This window comes from Lathamus discolor, chromosome 2 (assembly GCF_037157495.1).
Source record: "Lathamus discolor isolate bLatDis1 chromosome 2, bLatDis1.hap1, whole genome shotgun sequence".
NCBI lineage: Eukaryota > Metazoa > Chordata > Aves > Psittaciformes > Psittacidae > Lathamus > Lathamus discolor.
The window spans coordinates 25,500,081-25,523,495 of NC_088885.1; the positions used below are offsets into that span (position 1 = coordinate 25,500,081).

The 23,415-nt window shown below is 39.1% G+C and overlaps 1 protein-coding gene across 4 annotated transcripts in view; it reads right to left on the bottom strand.

The window, feature by feature from the left end:
* SNRK (SNF related kinase) overlaps positions 1 to 22,503 on the bottom strand; it is a 39,927-nt gene extending 17,424 nt beyond the window's left edge. The window contains exons 1-3 of one of the 4 annotated variants that reach the window (XM_065666189.1): positions 21,958 to 22,503; positions 11,944 to 12,037; positions 9,933 to 10,626 (exon numbers count right to left, since the gene is read on the bottom strand). In XM_065666189.1, the coding sequence (XP_065522261.1) occupies positions 9,933 to 10,521 (589 nt within the window). In that variant the 5' untranslated portion in view covers positions 10,522 to 10,626; positions 11,944 to 12,037; positions 21,958 to 22,503. Of the gene's footprint in view, positions 1 to 9,932; positions 10,627 to 11,943; positions 12,038 to 16,795; positions 16,852 to 21,764; positions 21,868 to 21,957 lie in introns of those variants that run through there. The other 3 variants (XM_065666191.1, XM_065666192.1, XM_065666193.1) reach the window with 3 other exon arrangements.
* Positions 22,504 to 23,415: the final 912 nt, after the last annotated feature.

Consider the following 23,415-nt stretch of genomic DNA (forward strand, 5'->3'; position numbering starts at 1 on the left):
AAGGAAGACAGAAATGGAGGTTTGCACTCGGCTGACCAAGTGCTTTGACCAACACTTGGTCAGTACATGCTGCCCATTCTTGTTCTGTACCCTGCTATTGGCCATTTCTGCTCACATCCTAGGTGTCAAAAAATGGGAATAACTCCTCCTGCTGGGAGACCGCTTCCACCAGCACTGTAGAAAATGACACCTTGATCTTTTCATTTGTAGATCCCAGAGACTGTTCTTACCCTATTAAAAAGGGGGTGTTCACTCAAACTGAGTGAGTGAAAGCCTCAGTCAAGATCTAGTGATCTTATTTGGTCAAAAGCATCAACTGTGACAAGACAGTTGCATAAGCAGATTAGAAGATGTTGGAGCAGCAATGAGATAAAAGCCTGACATCTCATCAAAGCAAGGCCTTCAGAAAGAAATAGCATCTCTTATTAGACGTGCTAATAACTGAGAAAAGGAGGAAGAAAAACAGAAACTCAGTTTTAAGGAACAGATGTTTTTCTTTACATCTCCACACAGTTGCAAAAACATAGCTTTTTTAAGTGAACAGAGCCCCTATAGTATGTTGACCCCTTATGTCAACTCGGGGGAAAAATCCTAGCTGAGACAGTTTCCTACCTTTACACACCATTAGAAGCTGTAGATATACATTTAAAAGCAAAGATGACAACATCTATTTACATTTTTACCCATTCACTGAATGGCACTAGGTCACTAAAGGGCTACACAAGCACCAAAATAAAAAAAAACCACAAAGGAATGTGGAGAACTATATGGGCAGGATCTGAGTGCAGAGTAAGACTGCTTTTTTCGAGACCTGTTAAACGGGCTACAGCATTGTTTCCCTTCAGTTCAACGCAAATATGGTTTGACATAAAGGATACACAATAAAAAACTCTGCAGAGATGTACCTTATTTCCCTTGCATACCATTTTAAGATAATATCTTAGCTATAATGCTACGTTAATGCTAGAAAAAAAATTAATCAGGTTTAAGACAAAACTTTTAGATACTGTAATAAATGTACTGCTGGACAGTGCAACCAGATAAAGGAGCAGGTTTTGTAAGCCAAACTCCTTGCCCTGGGCCAATGACTCAGCATACATTTTCAGTTGTATTTCCTTATCACAGCTCAGAACTGAGGTGCGACTGCCAGTTCTAGATTTGAGACTCTTAACTGAAGGAACACAGAGAAGACAAGGGCTACAGAGACCCACTTTTAGCAGAGCAGATCTAACCAAGAATTTATTTTTAACAATTTCAAGTTATTTTACTACTCTTAGTAAGTTAGAAGCTGGAGGCTTTCTGGAAACTGACTAATGCTCTCCTCCCCTTAAAGGGTCATCTAATTTGCCCTCTTCAGAAAACTGAAGTTAGAACTTAGGCATGACATGCTGCATTGAGCATGCTTATGACCTGTAAAACTTCAAAGGATTATGGTGAAGGAAGGCACAGGTATACCACAGCAGTCAAAATCTAGGTCTCAAAAGCACAGTGAAGACCTCAAGATGCAATTTAGCCTTTAAATTGCATAGTAGTAACTTGAAACTGCCATTGCTACAACAAGAATAAAATAAGCAAGATTAGGATTTTTAAAAGCAGTAGTAGCTAGCTGCAGTAGATAATATTTTATTGGTTTTAAAGCCATTAAATAATGTTGAACAGGATAGGACTGTTGAAGCAGGATTCCCAGAACCATGACAACGAGGGCTTTGTATACGCAACTTCCTTACATAACATGAAGTCACTGCCATAGAAACCAAACTACATCATTAGCTGTCTATGCTACACCTGCCTTAACACAGGGCAGTCAAACATCTGTTATGCTCAAGTTTGTGCACTGCACAAACAATCTCCATATTCCTCTGCTTAACCACTGGAGCTTCACCATTTCATAGGTATTGATCGCTTGCTAAAGACCCTCATTTACTCCTAAAATAAGCACTATGGATTTCAGAAAATTAGTTTATGTAACATAAGGGATTCTTATACCTTAAGATGCACTCAAATTTCTATCATTCCTCAGAAGTCAAAGGTGTCACGCTTTGTATATGCTATGTGAATTAGTGATTCTAAGCAGCCTAAAACACATACTCATTTTGAAGTAGACACATTTCACTTTTAGCTACCTAATGTAAATTGAGTCTGCTTATTAAAGTTGCTTATTTTGGGCCTTGACAGGAAAAAGGTGGGTTTTTTTTTTTCTTCTAGCTTAAATGTAGAACTGCTTAACAGTTTATACAGTGTATATTTCTCAGTTAATAAGACAGATCTTCCTCCAGAAAGTCTGCTTCTTCAAAAGTGATTTGTAACACTGAGTAAATTCAGTCAGGTTTTATGCATTTCTCATTGTAATGTTTACTGTAACAGTTATCTTCTACTAGAAGCCATTTAATAAGCAGAAAAGAAAAAAAAATCTTTTATGGAGATGACAGAAATGTTTACATGTTTATTTTGCCACTGCAGCAGTATCAACAGACTGTGGATAAATGAAAGATGGAAATGGACCCCAATTTCCAGCATCATGGGCAATTATTCTAACCGCCATCTTAAGACATTACAGAATGTCATCACCACTGCTTCAAAACAGATTTATGGAAGAAACCCCAATCCATAGAAACTTAAAGACTCAACACATCAGCTTTTAAAAATCAAGTTCTTCTATGCAGAGCTAAAAAGCAAAATCCAATGCAAAGATATCATCAGCATCTCTGCACCTCGGGGACACTCAGGGCTATGCAGCAACTGAGCAGTATGTAAAGACTGCTGTTTTAAACTCCAGACACAAAACCCTATTATGAACTGCTTTATTTGGGTTGTAATTTAGGAGTGGAACCTTCACTGGGCTCCGAGTAGGTACAGGCTGATAATTCAGTGTTAAGAATGCTTTTTACAAGTTGAAATTTAAGATCCTGTTCACAGCATAGGCTATGGAAAACAATGAACAAATTTATAGCATAGCTTCACATAATAGTCTGAAGAACCAGAACCCAGTTTAAGAGTAAAAATTTATATGACGTCAAACATTGCAGAAAATAAAACTTTATTAGAAAGTGATGAAAAATTACATCCTACAGTATAAAAGAATAAAAGCTGATATAATGCTGAATTGTTTGGACAGCATCTATTGATGTACTTGTGCTTCAAAAGGAGAATAAGAAAAATATTTCCACTCCTAGATAAGCTAAAAAGCTTTAAAAATTGCATCTCTTGTATATAAATTCAGTAACAAGATAATATAGAGTAACTGTTAATGATTTCAGCATTTCTATGTATCACAAGTATTTTTACACTACCATGTGCACAGACTGCTGAAGATGCTCAAACTGGACCACTTGTGAAATCTTAAGAGTATGGGTAAACAACAAAGATTACTCTTTCACAGATACTCAGTTTTTAAGTGATTGAACTGTTCTTCCATTCTGTAACTTTCAATGAAAAGGCTTTGAATAAACTTGTGTACTGACCTCTCTAGTTTTCAGGGATACCACCACCTTAAATTCAGCTATTTTTTGGGTCTTTGTAAAGTGGAATTTATTTTTTCCTTGCAGAAAGCTGAGGAAGAGATCATCTCCAATCAACACTAACATTTCCAAAATTAACAGGCACAACTGGGTTTTCTCCTTGTTTTAAAGCACTACAAATCCAATTAAAATTGCTACTAGAACACATAGGCAAATTAGGAGAAATTTTTTCCTTCCCCCATCCATCCAAAAAAAGAGCATGAACAGCAAATGGCATTTAGCAATTTATTTTCATAATTAGCTTATCTGTCTGATGAAACAGTCTGCTCTATAGATGTTATTTTATTTGACTAAAACACAATCGTCAGTAACCAGTCTTATCTTTGGAAGTGTTTCTTATTTTCAATCTGGCAACTAGTACTTAGTTTTCCCTGAAGACAATAACATGGGTTTTGCTGATTGCATAAAACTATTAAAATACAGAAAAAAAAATTGATCCTTTTTTTTTTTTAGTAATTAGTGCCTCTCAAATTTCAGTAAGGATATTTTGACAAAAAAACACCACCCTTGAAAAGTCTTACTGAACAAATGCCACTGCCTTTATTCCAAAATCGCCTGCTTGACTCATCAATTCTGCATTTAGAAATGCATTCTATCTCCTTGGGTTTCTGTTGCTTAGTCACACTTCAGAAGAGTCTACGTTAAAAGCACAAACAAAACCAACATTTTCTGCGTGAATTCCAATACTCCTGCTCCAGGAAATAACGAGCCAGGATAAACACCAATACTAATTAGTTAAATGTAAAAGGAAGGTTTTTTCTCTATATAAAACATTCTCAAAATCACTGGACATATCAGTCTATAGAGCACGTACGGCTTATGCACGTGTCACGCAATGTTTTTGGTCTCTTTTGTATATAAATACTAAAATGAGTTTGCTCCTGGTATCTAAGAAATGCTTCGTATTTTCCGATTGCCTATCTCTGTCTAGAGGTTTAAGCTGTACAATGTATAATTAGCACTTTATTTATAAAAAAATAAGGTCTTAGTACAGCTTTACATGGGTGAATGCAAAACTTGAGCATCTGGTTTATAACTAAGTAGTACACCACTGATTTAGGTCCCATAATATCCATGTTGCCAAATTAGTCAGCCATGGGCTGAACATAAGTAATGTGAGTATTTGTTTGCAAGATACATGAAATGAAGCTTCCTGGCTGCGGAGATGTATTTGTCATAATGAAATCTTGTTCCACAACAGCAGTTTGAAATATTATGAAAACAGTTCCCTCACGAACACAGTGAGATGACTAAGAATCGTCCCTACACTTAAGTTACAGTTTAGCTGATATGGTAGTAACTGAAGACTGTCTTGACAGGTTCTCCTCTGTAGTTTCACTTGGATAAATTATTCTTTGCTTCACCCAGTAATTTACTAGTGAATGCATTAAAACTTGTGCATAAAGTATTCCAGAATGGAACATAAGTCATACTTTATAAATATTAGCCGGCACAGATTCACTGAGAAGTCATTAGGATCACAGACTCCCACCCTTTATTACAGCTCCGTCACATCATAACTTCACTTCTGGATACAAGGCTCCTAAACCTGTAGCACAACACCCTCAATTTGAGGCATTAGGAGTACTTTCTTGTTAAGAAGTAACTGGATTGAGAGTAAAAAGCAGAATCAAAAGATAACATACTACACAAAAATTGGACTTCCCTACCTACATACAAATCAGCAAAGAAGTAAACTCTTTGTTAACACGGCATGAATATCCTCAAGGCTGAAACTTCCTAAACATGCTCTAACATTTAAATGCAATTCCTTGCATTTGCCCCTTCTAAAAATTACAAAAAACTCATTTCTGGCAGTTTTTTAAATTTTATTTGGTTTTTTTTCAGCAGTGAGATAGCACAGCAGGGAGAAGGCAGAAGAGTGTGCGGCTACTAACAAAAGGACACAGGAGGAAAGCACAGCACGGAAATACTGTGTACTCACACCAATTCCTTCTGTTTTGCTTCAAAAAACATTTGAAGCTGGAAAGTAGAGCACACAATTCTCCTAAAACCACACTTTGGATACTTGATGAGATTCTCTTACGTAGAAGTTGAAAATAAACAAACTAGGCTGAGTTCATTGAACCTGAACTTGCTAACACAAAAAAAGGGCAGGTCCTACCACCTTCTCCCAGTACTCTAATCCAAACTGCATGCTCCCTTCACTTCATTTGCACCAGCTCTTCCACTCAGTGCTAAGGGAACAGCCAGTTCTGCTAACCTGGCAGAAGGTAAGCCTTCTGGTAAGGTAAGGTAGAAAAGGTTTCTGTCCAGCGAGCTGATAAAAACAATTCATCAAATGGTCAGTCATGGAACAGAGTGCAGCACATGAGGAGTAAGCTCTGCACTGATGCAAGCAAAACAGGGAAGACCTTTCATGCTGGAAGCAGCTAAGTATTATACTTCTAGCTTTCTGCACCCTTGTATCTTCAAGCTTTTTCTATAATATGTCTAACTATAAATCTTCTATAGTGTTTTAATACAACATTAAAAAGGGAGATTTTCAAAACAGAACAATCAGTGAAAGCTTTTGCAGGACTTCTTGCTTTTCATTTGTCAAATTGGGCTATAATCTGAGTTTGAGCATACTGAAATTCAAGAATGCTGTCAGGTATGCTAAATGATTCAATACTGTATATGGTTTGCAAGTATTTTACCATCTTTTTAATTCGAGCCTGTAAAATCTTGTATTCTGCATTTTTATTGTGCAAAAGGTTACTGTTATACACACTGACCATTTACACTTACATTAGTCATTCGGTTTGTGAATAAAACGCTATACCCACACAGAAACATCAAAACTAGCTCCAGAGGCCAGATAAGGCTCAAGCACCAGATAAATGTGGCTGAAGCTTTGAAAACGCACTCCAGCCACACTATATTCAAGTAAGAATGCAAACATTTGATGCAAAAAGAAAACAAAAGAATTCGTGATCATTCCAACAAAAGACAAAGTGGGTCTAAAAGCAGTATAATGATCTCAGGAAAGCAAAAGGTATGTATGACAAATCTTCTGTTTTCTTTAACAAGATACTTGGGTCTGGGTTGCACAAGAAAGCCACCATCTAACTACTAAAGCAATGGATGTTATCCAAGTGGGTGGCCTTTGCAACTGAGGCAGCAGCGAACTGCATTTAGACTACAAACTGCCAGTTGCAGTAGAATGCAGCAGTATAGCACTGAGCCACAGTAACCACAATATTCTTGTTAGTCGTGTCTTTTATGAGGAATATGCTGCCACCATTCTCTTGGTGTTGCTGTGACAACAAATCACAGTGCTAAGTAATTGTGATGGTACCTACAATGTTATTTGTGTATTACATTACTCTGCTAGAGGCCTGCACTCAACTGCTAAAGAAACAATCACAATCTTAGAATCTGAATTAGCCCATTTTTCATCCCCAGAAGGATGAATTCACTCTGCAAATGTTTCCATGCAGCTACAAAACCACATACAGAATATCTGACTATAATAAAAAAACCTATCAGAAGTGCCAGTGTCTTCCAGAATCACTGTAGCCCACACAGCACTTAATACTTTGTAGAGATGCCAAGCAGTTAAAATAGAATTTGCTCTCCTCTGAAAGAATCAACTGGTCTGAAAAACTGTAATTAAACTTCATCACCTAGGAAAGAGGTGATTTCTATTCATTTAATGATCCAGTCTCTGTTGATGCTGGTAGAGCAAAATTATTACCAGACGCATGCTTTATTCTCTCTCACCTAGTTACGCACTTCTGAATACTGCTGGAGTACACTGGATTGCACCACTGTTCTAGACAGAACTCAGCCTGATCTAAAATATGTCCATTTGATTTACAAAATGAACTTTATGTGCAACAACAGTTCTCTCACTTTCCTCTGACCAGAACAAATTTTAATTGAGTGTGAAAAAAAATATGGTAAACTACAGGCAACAGAACTTATTATCTAACTCAGCTTTTTCAAAAGCCCTGGGAGTGTATGATCATTGCCTAATATTCCTCTTGCCTCATTTTAACTACAGCCTTTAACACAAAAGGAAATGAGAGACTTAAATTAAATAGTCTCTTTTCAAGTGTGAAAACTTTAAAGTAGCATCACAAAGGGGACATTAATCCCTGAACTGGCTGAAACAATTATGTTTTTATAAAGCAAGCTTTTCCATTATATTTATGAAGCATATAACGTAAGACCCTGAATATTTCAGCTCTTTGCAGCAAACAAATGTATCCTTCATATCTCATTCTAATACTATTCATAAGACACCAGAGAAGACATGTTTGTAGAAAAGATCTTCAGCAAGAAAAACCCACCGTATACCTCAATCAGTTTTTCTTGCAGTAATTTTTGCAAATACAGCAACAATGTTGGGTAAATAAAAACAGGTTTAAAAAATATTTAATAAATACCTTAACATGCACAGTGTGTAAGCAGGGCAATCCTTTTTAATTTGGCATTTTAGTAAATCAAGCAGGTTTTCAAGTGACCACATGATCATAAAGGGGCAGGACCATGTAGCTGCACTGGAGAAAGCATGACCTCCTTTCTCACAAGAACTTTTAGATTGGTTCAGCTATAATGTAATTTCATCCTAACTGCAAAAAATCTTTGCCATTGCCAGTCATTACTGTAATATTAATAGCCCTATTCAGCCAACAACCGAATGAGTTCACAGCGCTTCACCATAATTTCAGGCTATATATACACACCTTGCATATTATTAGCACCAAAATGCAACTGATATAATTTCTCCTCTTTGAAAATGTCTAATTTATTCATAATTCCAAGTATCTTCAGTTGGGCAGCAATTACAAAACTTCAGTTTTTGTTCAGCATTCAAGATCTGACTGCTACTCTTTTTCAAAACATAATTCACATAAGACACTGTATAGAATACTTAACAAAAGTACTGTTTCAGGTAGCTCTGGAGAGCACTGCATGCTTCAGGACTCATGCTTCAGGAAATTCTCAACATAAAATGACAAAGAACACCACAGAGAAATTCAGGAGTTAGGATCCCCGATTTGCCACTAATAAAACCAGAACTAACTCATCTAACAGTGGCCTCTAAATAGAAATCATTTTGTCAAGCATCACTTCAGCATCACCATGGATTTGCAAAACCACTAATAGCACAAACCTCTAAAATCCCTAATTATAGTACACTTGAGAAAGTAGCCCACAGTAAAACACCTATTCAAAGTTAGAAGCCATGAAGTAACATTCAAATGTTTAAGCAAAGACCACAAGTTCTACTAGCTAAAAATATTTATATTAAAAATAATGCAAGAATTTTAGTTCACTAAGCCTGCAGGAATACTTTGTCAGCATGTAAAATTAGCAGACTGTTTGCCTCCAGTAGATTGGCAAGAAAATGGACAAGTCAGTCTTAATTTAAACCATCACCACAGCTACTACTATAACCATAGCAAAACACACATAGAGCTGTGTCAGAGCCTGAATGGGTGCTGTTAAGACAGTGTAAGCATCACATACTGGGCACCCAAGATCTAGAGGCATGTGGACTACAGTAAGGTATTTCTGAAGCATCATTTGGAACTGAATTTATTGGAGAGGTAAGTTCCATCTCAACCAACAGATAGGAGTAAACTGTATGACTACAGAATATTACCTAGTGACTCTTATCAATGCTTATGACTATTTGAAAAAACCCTAAGTTAATTCTAATATCATATGCAGTAAGACTTAACAGAGAGAGCAAGAGAATTATCTGCAGTCTGCCTAGCACAATTTCCAGTTAGAAACATACAGACAAATTCACACATTACTATTTCTTCTACCTTTCAAACAATTGGGAGCAACTAGAAACTCACTCTCCACTTTCAGTTTTCAGGCAAGAAAAGGGCAGAGAAGGGGGAGTTAAAGCCTTCTTTAACTCCCTATCTTCTCCTCTGATTAGGTTTAGACAAATCAGTATTTATTAGAAATTGATTCCCACCACCTTGCACCAGAAGACATAAGCAGCCTGGACTCATGCTGTCATTCTTACATAGCTGCAATGAGCAAAGAAAAATCACTCTGGGTGTTTGGGGTTTTTTTCAGCAGCAATGGGGGGGAACAATGGACATTAAATTAGAAACAGGCACTTTTCTGAAAAGGAGATGGGTCTTCTTAACAAGTACAAAAACACATTGCATTCACATTCTTAGTAGCTAAGTTAATTACAATGCATATGATTGCATCACTTCATACACATAGAACTTTTAAGCATTTTTGCAAATGTTTGAGTATCTCGTTCGAATGGAGCCGCTCCAACATTAATTCATCCATAACTCATCCAGATTATAAAATTATTTCTTGCCAGTTAGCTGGCTTTCACATATGGCATTATCTTGAAACAGAAAACAGAGCGCTACAACACCACAGTACTTAAGTTTAGATTAATAGTTGAATTCAAAAAGGACATACCCACTGCTGGTGCATCATATTCATCCCCAAGCAAAATTTCAGGAGCAGAATATGCAAGAGATCCACAGCTTGTGGTGAGCTTCTTTCCAGGCTGAAATTTATTGCTGAATCCAAAATCAGTCAACTTCACAAGTCCTTGTTTTTCAAAGAAGACCACATTCTCTGGCTTTAAGTCTCTGTGAACTACATGCAGTTTATGGCAGTAGGATATAGCATGAACTATTTGAGCAAAATATTTTTTTGCCAGGTCCTCGTTCAAACCTTCTTCATGTTTCATGATGTAATCAAACATATCTCCTCCATCACCTAGCTCTAAGATAAGATAAAGCTTAGTCTGGGTATCAATCACTTCATACAGCCGTACTATATTGGGATGTTGCACTAGTTTCATGCATCTAACCTCTTGAAAAAGATGTCCAGTGGCTAAAGTGTCTAGTTTGGTCTTGTCAATTACTTTTACTGCTACTTTTTCACCTGTAAAGACATGCCGAGCAAGTTTGACCACAGCAAAATGGCCTCTGCCCAAAGTTTTATCCAAGTCATACAATCCTGCAATTTTTCCATCGTATCCTCGCTTGAAGCCTGCCATTCTGCTTCAGAAGATGAAATAATATTTAAGCTCTTTGGAAGTGCGATCTTTTCATATAAGAGTATCTGATGCAAATAAATAGCCCATTGTCACTGCCAAGCATACCTAAAAAGAAAGGATAAGATGCATTTGTGTAAAAATAAGCAAAATTATTACCCTGTAATTCTCCTAAAGTTATACTGGCACATTTTTACAGATTACTTATGAAATTCTTCAGGGATTTTTGCAAAGGGTTTGATAAGCCATATTGTGTTAACAAACAAATTTCTGAAATCACAACAGTGCAACAATGAAAATTTCTCTTAAACAGTGGCCTTCACATTTTTGAGTTAGAAACCTTACAAGCAACACTTGAAAAAGTCAGCATTATGAGGACTGTTAAAACTGGCAAATCTGAAATACATAACGTTTACAGCTACATCACAAACCAGCCAGTCAACACAGAACACTGACAAGACGAACATGCTTAATTTACTTAGTTTTGACATATTCCTTCATGTTGTAGCATGAAACAGCAGTAATACAAAGTTTTGAATACTTTCTCCCTTTTAACAACTTCTTGTTTAGCAAAGCTCAGACTGACATAGAAGGCTTAATTTTATTACTCTAGTTTGAGCATTATCAATCAATACTGTAATTATAACAAACAAAGCTTTATGCTTTGTGAAGCTTTATGCTTTATGAAGCTGAAATGAAACATTTGGGTTGGATGTACTCTTAGTGCTACACAAAAATGTCTTGTTAAATATTTTGACTGGAGTTATAAAAACTGGTGATAAAAAGTTTGCATGTAGGCTGCATATGTTCAGTAGTCCTGAGAATGAGTCAGGAGAAGGGGAAAAAAGTGTGAAGGAAGGGAAGAGAACTCAAAGGTTCAGCTTACTTATGCTGAACTCCCTCTTACCAGTTAATTTGGCATTTAAGCAAACAAGATCCAACTTATAAAACATTCATATTCAAACCTGTTTTTTAAGGTCTTATGTCCCATTGCCATTTTTTTTCTTTTTTTCACATACAAAACTTCCCCAAAACTTTTCCTGCATCTTTAACTTAGATTGAGATTTACTTAAAAATCTGTAGCTACAAAAAAGCTAACCATTTATCCCACTTTGAGTGCGAAGTGGTTAGAAATATTAAAATTAGAGGGCTTACTGCCAACTCAAAATACAGAAAACAGCTCTTTAGCACGTATTTTCCATTTCAAAACTGTACTTCAGAAAGAAAATCTCTGAAAATGAATCTGGCAAACAAACCGACCCTTAAATTAGTTATTCTCATGTCAAAATGTAAGCATTAGATTAAAACCACTCCCTGCTAAACAAGTTATTTCACAGGCAGTGAAACTAATGAACCTGGTTTCATATGGATTCAATTACAAGGTTGGGGGTCCTATGAGGATTCTCTGATGTCTAGCAATCTCACCTTACTGCTTCTCTCAGCAGGAGCCATGGTGTAACCTCTATGCAGCTGTCTACTTCCATTAACTTCGTGGGAATTCAGTTTGAGACCTCCACCCCTGTAAAATTTGAATGAAATCAATCAGCTTCTGAAACCTCATAACTTAGACAAAGAACAGGGTAAGTGTAACAACTGCAAACATTGGGCTGTGGAGTTTTTCTTTGAAGATTACAATCATGCTTTAAAAAACTTCACCCGGTTTTGTGTTACTGTACCCTTTCATTCTGCTACTAAGCTCTATGTGCTTCAGATGGTCTTCCAAAAACCATTTCACTGGAAGATGCCACAGAATCAAAACGGGTTGGTATTATCTGCTTCCCATCACATCCCATACTGCTCATCTTACAAAGATTCCCCTACCATTCCCAGTGAATCATGTAATACCATCCCATCCTTATTTCAGAAAGTACAAAACTAGTTTAGAACATGCTACATTAAACACCCATGCCGAACACTCTCCTATCCATTAGAGGTTGCACAGGGAAGAACACAGTACAAAGGCAAACACGATAAACAATGAAACTCCTTATCTGTAAAAGATTTAAAACCTTCTTTACATCAGAGCACAGTGGCTTTGTGTTTAATAATGCTTGATAGATTCCACCCCAGCCCGCATGAAACTGGGCAGGTGCTTTATTAAGGCATGCGAATTTTCAGTACCAAGAACATCCTGCAACAAGGAGTTTAACAGCTTAACTATGTGGTGCGAGAAGAACCACTTCCTCTTGCTTGTTTTTAATCCCCTGATAACTTGTGCATCTTCTCATTCACCGTCTGTTCCAAAACAAGATCATACTCTACTTACCTTGCCTCAAGCAACTCAGTTTTAGCTTCCTCTCTTCCCAGCTTCTGTTCTATCTTGTTCAAGTCCTAGTCTGTCACTCCTTTTACAGAGGTTACTCTTTTTTTTTTCTACTACTACTGAGCACTGACATAATGTTTTCATTTAATGTTTTTATTATTGTTTTACAACATTCTGTCATACTGACCTAACCCCCAAAATGCAGGCTAATGAAAAATAGTCTATGTACACACAAAAACCACCTAACCTTAACCTGTATGAAGCAATAGGGGAGATATTAATCAGCTGTGCCACATATGGTTGTGTGACTCAAGTCTCAATCCTAAAAAGACTGCAAGCATTTAAAGAAAAAAACAAAAACCAAAAATAACAAAACCACTCTCCCCCACAGAAATACGCTTTATAAAACTCCTGTCTTCACAGCATGCTAATCAGATTCTTCACAGCTTCTAAAGAAATAAAAGAAAAAAAGAGCACTTAAAGACAACTTTTTTAACTGCCATTAGGACATCATACCTCCTTACAAATCTGTTTTACCCATAATGCATTCTATACTCAATACCTTATACTAAACTACTCCAGTTTAGCATTTAGCATCAACTTAAATTTAAAAAACAACTTTAAAGTTGTGTCAAAAAACAGACACTTGATCCCTATGCAATTGAATTTACCAAGTTATCATGAAACACCTTTACTCTGAGGAGACATGGCTTTAAGAGAGATTTTCTGTTAAGTCTTGGATTCAAAAACAACACCTGCAGACAAGACAGCTTTTTTAGTGCAGGGCAAAAAAATGTTACTGAAAGAGATAAGGAAGATGGAGGTAAAAAAGCACCAGTCAATTTTGACTTTGCTGTTCTTTCTTAAATTCAAGAAGGTTCCATTCCCAGGCAGAGCAAAAGGGAGAGAGTAAACCCAGCCAGATGTAACAGAATGAAACTTGTCTGAACTGAAGTAACTACAACACTCAACAGTAAGGAAAGATTTACACTAATTATTTTGTTCACTTGGCATATTCTCAACCATCTGTACAAACTCAACAACTGATTTATCACTAAATGACAGAATACACAACAGCATTGGTGGCACAAAATCCCAGCAAAAATCAGTTACACTTAAGCCATGGAGTAAAAGATCATACAGTACTCAATAGGATAAAAGCTGACAGAAACAGAAGATAAACTATGGTCACTAGTGTTACAGCACCATTAGCAGAAATAAAATTAATACAGATTCATTAACGGTTTAACATAAGTCTCCACAATAACAGACCAACTAACCTTTAATTCTGTGGCTTTAAAATAAAACTTCAGAAATGAATCTCCCACAGCTAAACACAAGGATCTCACACCCACATATAGTTTGAAGGGAACATACAAAATTAAGAATAGTTCAGTAGTAGGAAATAGAGGCAAAGCTGTCACAGTGCATAGATACAAGCTTGATCACAATTTAAATATGCTACTTAAACATCACAGTTGCAACACAAATACGTTTCAGAAAAGTAATTTCTTTTTCTTAGTTGCTCTCTGGAATAAGAAAGCAGAATTTTGAAAGCACTTAAGGATCAACCAAGAGTGCAGTTTCACAAGGTACCAGTTTTCAAGCTGAAGCCTCTTTAAGACCCTTTCTTTGCAGCTGTTTCCTTAGTTACATCAGTAAAACTTTAGGAGCAAAATATAAATGGGACTACTCAAAGTTTCCAGATTTAACACATCTACTTACCATCACACTCTAAACTGCTAGCTTTAATGACAGATCATTTCATTGATCCAGTTTACAGTTTGACCTGATGTCCATTTCTATCAAATGAAGGAGCTGCAAACTACAGCACACAACAAAATTTCAACCAGCCATACTTTGCCAGCAAGCAGAGCTACAGCCTGAGGAAAAACACTTAAGAGACAGTTATATCACAAAAAATATCTGCCTTTCTTTTTATTCACATTATCTCAAGTCCTTTATGAGTTCATTTTTCAGCACTGGGTTTTCTATTTGGTGAGATTACTAACCACTAGCAGCATTTAATCCATGTGGCTAATTACATTTAAAAAAAAAAAAAAGCCATTTTCCCTAACTATACCAGAATGCAGCTACACCCTTTATGCTCATTTTATGCAGTATCAACATTTGCCAGTAAACAGCTCCAGAACAGATCATTCCTTCCATAGACACTCAAACACCCTATGTCACAAAATACTTCAAACAGCTTCTGTAACAGAGATCTGCAGAAGCTGTTTTGTAATATCACATGCATACTATTAAGAAGCTTAACAACAGTACTGTGACTCAACCACGGATGGATGAATAGATCTCTAATGGATCTGTTTAGAAAAACAGGATGTTTCAGAAACACTAATTTTTCTTTCAGCAATTCATCTTGTTCAAATTTTTTTATTAGATTATACATTACATACAAGACCAGCCTAAAGCATCATACCTTAATGTGTGTATTAGCTTCTTACTTTAGAAAATGAAGATTCGAGGTCCCATTTCCACAAAATGCTACAATACTATCAACTTAAAAACTTCCCTGCATTATCAGGCTAACAGAGGCGAAAGCTAAAGTAATCTTTACTGGGACTCGTCCTGTTTCCCTTCAGGATAAATGGAGATTCAGTCAACACAGATAACGAGTCAATGATAAAACAAATTGCACCCTGAAGCAGATAGCTAAATAGATCAAATTAATCATTTCTTAAGAGCACACATTTTCATTTTCTGTAACAGGAGTTTAGGATGACTAGTTCAGTGGATGCATACACTATACACATCCACAACGCAAATTAAATAATTTTCACTGTTTCTCCTTTTGCACTCTTTCCTCTCAGATGAGTAAAAGCATCTATAGCAATTATTTATTTACTACACAATTATATGGTAAGAGTAAGACTTATGTTGCTAGTCATCTTAGAAATAGTAAACCAAAATTTGACATAAACTGACCAGAGATCCAGAAGCAATTTTTTACTCTGAAAACAATTTGTACAGACCATTAGAATCTGAAAGCAAACTGAAGCAAATATCAACTCAGTATATAAACTGTGCGAGTATAATTTTCCACATTTTTCCAATATTTCCTATCAATTCTTATCTGACATCCTACTGTAAAATACCTCGACAACCTAATCTATGAGCCTTTAAAAACAGTCTATCTTTGTTACTATATGAGCCACTCTTATATATGATGATGCCTTCACCAGTGTGTCAAACTGATTTCCCCAAGAGGGTTTTTGATCACTTTTTTATAAGGGAAAGGCAATATGCTAGAAATTGGTACAAAGTGTTGCAAGACTGAACTGTGAAGAACATACACACCACATTGCACCACGCATACACACATATCTTCCCCTTCATTGATTACAAACCCCATAAGCTCTCCTGTTCCTGACAAGTTCCATAATAAAACAATACACTAGATCTCCAGTGAAGAGCCAGCAGCAGAAATATTTGTCAGGTCAATAAACTTAATGCAACATTGCTCCTCAACCTATAAACAAAAGGCTGGGGGAGAGAGGGGTAGCATTATAGATTTGAGAAGAAATAAAAGTTACTAATGTTATTTTGTAACAGAAAATTATGAAACCCTGCATTACCTGAGATCTAAGAGCAAGACTCTGAGGCAGCTCCAATGTACAAGGAAAATCAAACTTACAATGCACGATTCAGGATATCACCAATTAGAGAATACACATTTCTTAGACAAGAAATTCCCAAACACTGAGACCTATAGATTGCTGTCTACCATTCTATTTTCTTGAAGGTTAGTACAGTCACATCAAGCATGGAAAGTTTAAGCTTTCCTCTTTCACATGGGCTTACAAAGCTGTCGTGAGTGGTTTGCAGAACACCAGCAAAGAGCAAACTAAAATATGAGAACTGTGTTGCAGAGCCTCACTAGACAGTTGGCATCTCTGTGAAAATCATCTTCAATACAGACAAGTACAAAAAGCTACTGGATTTGATTTAGTCCTTCAAAACCTCATTTTTAAACAGTCAAAAATGTTCACTTACAAATATACTCTTTGTCCTGGGTTCAGTAGTAGCAGTTATTTTTCTCCTTCTTAGTAGTTGGTGCAGTGCTGTGGTTTTGACTTTCAGCCTGGGAACAGCAATGATAACACTGATGTTTTTAGTTGCTGCTTAGTAATGTTTAGTCTGACCAAGGGCTTTCTGAGTCTCATGCTCTGCCAGGGAGGAGGGGAAGTCAGGAGGAAGCAGAGACAGGACACCTGACCCAAACTGACCAAAGAGGTATTCCATACCACAGCAGGTCATGCCCACTATATAAACTGGGGGCAGTTTCCCAGAAGGGTTAGATCACTGCTGGGGTTGGGCTGGGTATCGGTCGGCGGGTGTTGAGCGGTTGTATTCTCTTCCCTTGTTATTTCCCTTATCATTATTATTATTATTGGTGGTAGCAGTAGTAGTTTGTGTTATACGTTTGTTACTGGACTGTTCTTATCTTAACCCGTGGGAGTTACATTCTTTCGATTCCCCTCCTCATCCCTCCGGAAGTGGGGGGGGAGGAAGGGGGGCAGTGAGAGACAGAGCTGCATGGCGGGGCTTAAATCATGACACTCTTCCCCACCCCCCCAAAAAAAACCCAAACAAACAACAAAAGAGAAATTAGGGGCATGAAACTGACTACTGAAATACTTTTCATATCCGACAAAAATTATTACTGTTATTCCTGACAGTATCACTATCTTTTAGACAGAACACTACACCTTTATTTCCAGAAAACCTGCTGCAGGAACTTCACAAAAACCAGACAACTCTGATTTCTATTCCACGAATCTGGACTCTCTTAGAGGAATCACCTCATCTATTCCATGTTCATGAATCCTCAAAATTGTTTCGCCTGTTTTAAATGTCTATTTATTGACATGACCACATTGTTTTCTCATGCCAGACAGTGCAGCAGAGACCACTAACAGAAGCCCTAAACATTCCACATTAATCAATGAAAACTTCAGTGTGGCTTAACATTTTAATAAGTTACCACTGTTGTAACACCTAACTTCGTCTTTTCTGTGGCAATTCAGAATCACAAACATGTTCTTATTCTGTGTCAAGGGAGGTGAAAGCATCAAATACTAGGTCAAATATGAGTTTACAGATGCAAACATGTATGCATATTGTTAATACCTATGTCATGGTTTAACCCCAGCCAGCAACTAAGCACCATGAAGCCACTCACTCCTTCCCCCCTCTCCATGGGATGGGAGAAGAATCGGGGAAAAAAGGTAAAAAGTCATGGGCTGAGGTAAGAACAGTTTAATAATTGAAATGAAGTAAAACTTCAACAACAACAAAAATGAAAGGAAATGGGGTGGGGGGGGGGGGGGATAGAAAGGAGAACAGAACAAACGAAAAAACCCAAATGATGCACAATACAGTTGCTCAGCACCTGCTAACTGATGCCTTGCCTGTCCCTTAGTAGCAATCGGTGGCTCCTGGCCAACTCTCCACAAGTTTCTGTAACTGAGCATGACATTCTACAGTATGGAACATCTCTTGGACTAGTTTGGGTCAGCTGTCCTGGCTGGGCTCCCTCCCATGACGAGCAATAATGTCTACTAAATTTCTTAAGAACAATCTCTGAGCTCAGATATCAAGATAACTTCATTTGTTTAGCAGTACATTTGGCAACATAAAAATTAAGCACAGAATTGACTTAACTTGCCACTGAGATACTGACATTTTCCATTTAGGATACAAACTACTTAAACCTTAAGAATCATATCGACTCCAACCTCCAGTCAATACTTCATCCTCATTTATAGCGTCCGAATCCTATAGCATCCATACCAGTTAGGAACTGGCAGACACCTGAAATTCACCAGGATTCAACATGAACTAAAATTATAGAAGTCTAGGCTATCATCTCTCTCAAATGAAGCTGGTTTAAGTCCAGCCAGTAACTAGATAGCAGACTGCTGCAGAAAACACAGAATGATACATGAAGAGTAACAATCAGGCTGTCAAATTCAGTGCAGCATTCGTGTCCCAACACTGTTGAAGATCACTGTAAACTGAGAGATTCAGCTTCTCAGAAAGTGAACATGTTCTGTTTTATATTTCACAAGTACAAAAAAAAAAAAAAAAAAAATACACAGCACTTTTCCCTCATTCAGTTTTAACATTGGTGACTTATCAACTTACATATACTAGAACTCTGCCAGGGTAAGTTATCCCAGAATTGCAAGTGAACATACAGTTTTTCAAATCCTCTTAAGCTCTTACATAATACTGTTATGCGTATTAAAACTACAGCTGCTTTACATTATTACAGAAGCTGCAGCATTCCAGTTCAGTGCTTGAAAATAGCGTGACAAAGAAGATGCACAGAACCTCACAGGTTACTAAAGTGAAGAGCGCATGAAATTTAATACTACTATATTCATAATAAACTACAGTTCAACCCGATATACAAAAGGTAGTGTCCCTAATCTGAACCACATCTCATCCATTTCTTATTTTTAAGACATAATTAGAAAACACTATTAAGTAGGAATGGACAGTTCATCAACACAGTTACAGCATTTCAGTGGAATTTTGAAAGCAGACAAAATCCAAGAAAAAGTGCATTATTTCGTGAGAGATTCTGAGGAAAACCTAGCTGCACCAGGATATTGTGCCCTTGAAAGCAAGGCAGGCAAAGCAAGACAAAAGCACTGGTTTGGCATTACAGTTGCTAGTAGAATAAAAAGTACCCTGATACACTGAAGATGTAGACTGCAAAATTATCCAAATATGATATTGAAGGCAGCAAGTTAGAGCATTAGAAGAGACCAAGTTGGTCAGAACAGTGTGCAAGGAAGAGGACTATTATAAGCAGAATAGTATCTGCAGTAGCCTATTAACATGCATACTCTTAACATGCTATTTGTTTAGAATATTCAGAGAGCAGACTATGTATCTACAATGCAACCACCCACAGCACATGAGAATATCAGTTTGCACAGCCAGATGACTCAAAGAGCAGCAATAACCTGTACAAAAGTATCTGTGCTTTCTTGCTTCTTAATTGTGCAAAACCAAAAAAACAGCCAAACAGAAAACCCCACACATAACCCCAGAACAGTTTATCACTAAGTCCACTTAAGATGTCATCTTCCCTCTTCCCTGTTTTTGTTGAAAGCTTCAGGTGTGGACCACAAAGATTCTCTTAAAAAAGCCAGATGAATATGCAGTCTTAAATGATACATGGGCTCTCGGGCATTACTCCAGCACTCAGGTTAGCTTCTTTTCCCAAACATTTGAAAAATCATTCTACCACTCTCCTGGTCATTTACACTGTTCTGGAAAAATGTGAGACAAGACTGGACGTTCTCCTCCTTAACTTGAATGGTCAAGTCTTTAAATTTGGATGTTTTCATGCACTAGAAGTAAAAGGGGAAGCTATTAGCCTACTTAAATTAACATTTCAACATGTTCCATAAGGTAAAATCTGATTACATTCTGTAGCAATGACTGTTAGCTCTTGCAAGTTTATTTAAGATTCCTTCTTTCTAAGGATCTGCAATAGCACAAAACCACCAGCCAAATTCCCACTTCCTGTGATATACAGCGATCAAAAAAACCCCAGCCCTTCATTAACCCAGTTTGTAATGGTGCATGCCTTGCAAGACCTGCTTATTTCCAACCTAATAAATATTTGCCTGTAAACACTTCTATACAGAATTCATTTTGCTGAGATTCGTTAAACTGGTCCTTCCCCAGAGCCTGATGATCTAAATATATCCATAATAAACAACCCCAAAAAGCAGCCTATATGACTAAGTAGTGACTGCACTTACCGAGGGCAGGCGTAAGCAGATTTACATGCAATTCATTCATGCTAGATGGCTACAAACCATATAATACACTTCAGCTCCAGAACTGCAATGGTACCATTAAGGAAACCACTTCTTTGCATATCTGCTCTTAATAAGCCCTTGAAAGCAAGATGATCAGTAAGAAACTATCTGCATATAAGCAAAAACTCAAAGCTTTTTATATGCCCATATACCTTTGTAAAGGGCTCTCCTTCACAGGTGTTTCAGCATAGAATCATATCACAGAATAGTTTCAGTTGGCAGGGGCCTTAAATTAAACCCTTACCAATAAAGCTATTCAATCTGAAAATAGGTCACATTTGTCTCCAGCCATCCTCTGGTCAATACAGGCTTTTTCCCTGGTGGATACTCTCCAATATTTTATCCAGTGTACTTATTAGGAGGAAATTAAAAAAAGGAAAGAAAAACAAAATCCCCTACCAAACTGAACCACATAGGTCTGTCCTTCAGCCGTTACCAAGACCGTACATCAACCACAAACATCATCTTCCAAAAATTTAACCTGTGGAGTACCATCTGGGTGCCAAAACATACCTAGCAGAAAACACCAAGACCTCTATCCAGGGCTCACCTACTCATCCCACCGATTCTATAACGATCCAAAGGCAGCAAATTCAGTACAAGCACTGTATTGACGGAAGTAATACATGTATGCACAAAGATACTTGTGGTATAACCGCTCCGTCAGGAACACGTTCCAGCTCCGCGCAGAAAGCCTCCCGCTTGCATTCACAGCGAACCTGTTGGCTACGCACCCGGTTCCGAGGGGCAACATGCACCGTCATTCCCCCCCAAGCGCACCCGTGACCGGACCGACTCCATAACAGGAGAGCTTTCGCCTCCCTTGTTTATCTCTTTTTGACTCAAGCGGCAGCAAATACGAGGCGGACCGGGGGAGGGCGGAGGGTGCCGCGGTGACCTCCGGTGCGCTGCTCCAGGGCGGGCAGAGTCAGGGTCAGCCGCGCAGCGAGGACCCGGCCACACGCGCTGTTGCCTCGGAGGAGGACAGGGCTCGCGTGGGGGGCACCAGGGGCTCCCGCCAGTATTCCACCGTCCCCACCGCAGTAACACCCGCTTCTCTCCTTCCCCTCCCCCTAAAATTCCGCTCTTCCTGCCCTGGGCGGCACCGACACACCAACCTTCGGCGACGGGGAAGCGGCCCTCCACTGTCTCCTCCTGGGCCGAGGCCGCCATTGGGCCAGCCGGGGAGAGCTCGGCGGGCGACGCCGGCTCCAGGAGAAACGGAAAAGAGAAGGGAGGGGAGAAAGAGACTCCAACACACCCCACCGGCCCGGCCCAAGCTGAACCCGGCCCAATCCCGCCGCAACTTACTGCCTGCAGCCGCGGCGGCGTCTCCTCCTCGGGCCGCCGCGCCCCGCGCCGCCCCCTGCATGGGCAACACCCGCCGCAACTGCCCTCGGGAGCGGCGGCGGGAAGGGAGGGAAAGGGTCGAAGACCGCAGCGGGGAAGCTCGGCCGGGCAGCGTGGGCTCCTGCCCCGCGCCTGTCCGCGCTCGCCTGCCCGTCGCTCCGCCGGGCCGGGCCCGGCCGCTGTCGGCGCAACCGACAACAACGCCCTCAATGGCTCGCGGAGAGACGTTGTGAGGTGGGGGGGAAGCGAGGGCGAGGCGGGGCAACGGACACCCCCGCGAGCCGCGCAGCGCTGCGCCTGCGCGGCTGGGAGGCCGCGCCGTTGCCGTCACGGCGGGCCAATGGCGGGCGGGAGGGGAAGGCGAGTTAGGCGGCGGCGGGAGGGGTGAGGTGCGGCCGCCTGAGGGAAGGGCAGGAGGGGGCAGCTAAGGGGAAAAGGGGAGAGACTGCCGGCAGTCGGGGAGGGGGTTAGTTCCGAGCCGTGCCTGCTCTCCTGCTGCCTCCATGTCCTGAGCAATTCGGCCTGGAAATGGCAGAAATAAGAGCTCAGAGGAGGGAGGACCGGTGGAGGTCTGAGGAGAGGGGGAAGTCCGCGGGCTGGCCGCCTGTGGGGTGGCTGCCCCCCTCTTTCTGGAGGGCTAATTAAACGCAGCAATAATGGGCAGCCGCTGGTGCGATCGCAAGTGAAAGGGGTAGAAATAATAGGCTATCAATGAGAAGGTGCCCCTTGCGCCCTGGCAGCTCGCCCAGGTAGCCATGGTGTGCGGGCAGCGAGGCGCGCTGCGCCGGGTTCCGCTGTGGTGGTGGATGGAGGTCAGCTGGGGCTAGTGAGAGAAAACGTAGCACTTTTCAAAGTACTTTTTTTTTTTTTTTTTAATAGAAATGGCCAATCAAGGTATATGGAAATACAGTGAAGCCCAATTTTAAGAAAATGTTTGATAAATGCTTCTTGGTTTTCCCCGTGCTTTGATAAAATGTATGTGTCATTCCTTCATGAATAGCTTATTTTACACTTTACAGCAAGGGCTATTGAATTAGCCTAGAATTTGCTAGGTTGAAACCAATCATTTGTGAATAAACTAGAAAATACAGTTCAGGAAATAACTGAAATAGCGTGATCATAAATAATGGAAAGGACCTTATGAATTCATATTTTAAGGTTTCAAAAGAGAAATAGAAAAAAATCAGGATTTCAGGATGTATTGATTCTGATCACTGTTTCCTAATGAGAATGAAAATTTCTTCATTTTGTTGTCATTTAGACCATTCAGTAGGCCTGATTCCCGATTTTTACACCAATAAAGCATGACTGATTGGTGAATTTATAAGGTGGGTCTGATACAAGAGATTGCAATAACCAGCCCATCACCTCTGGCTGCCTGGTCATCACTGATTTCTCAAGCCTGGGTTTGTACTGGTG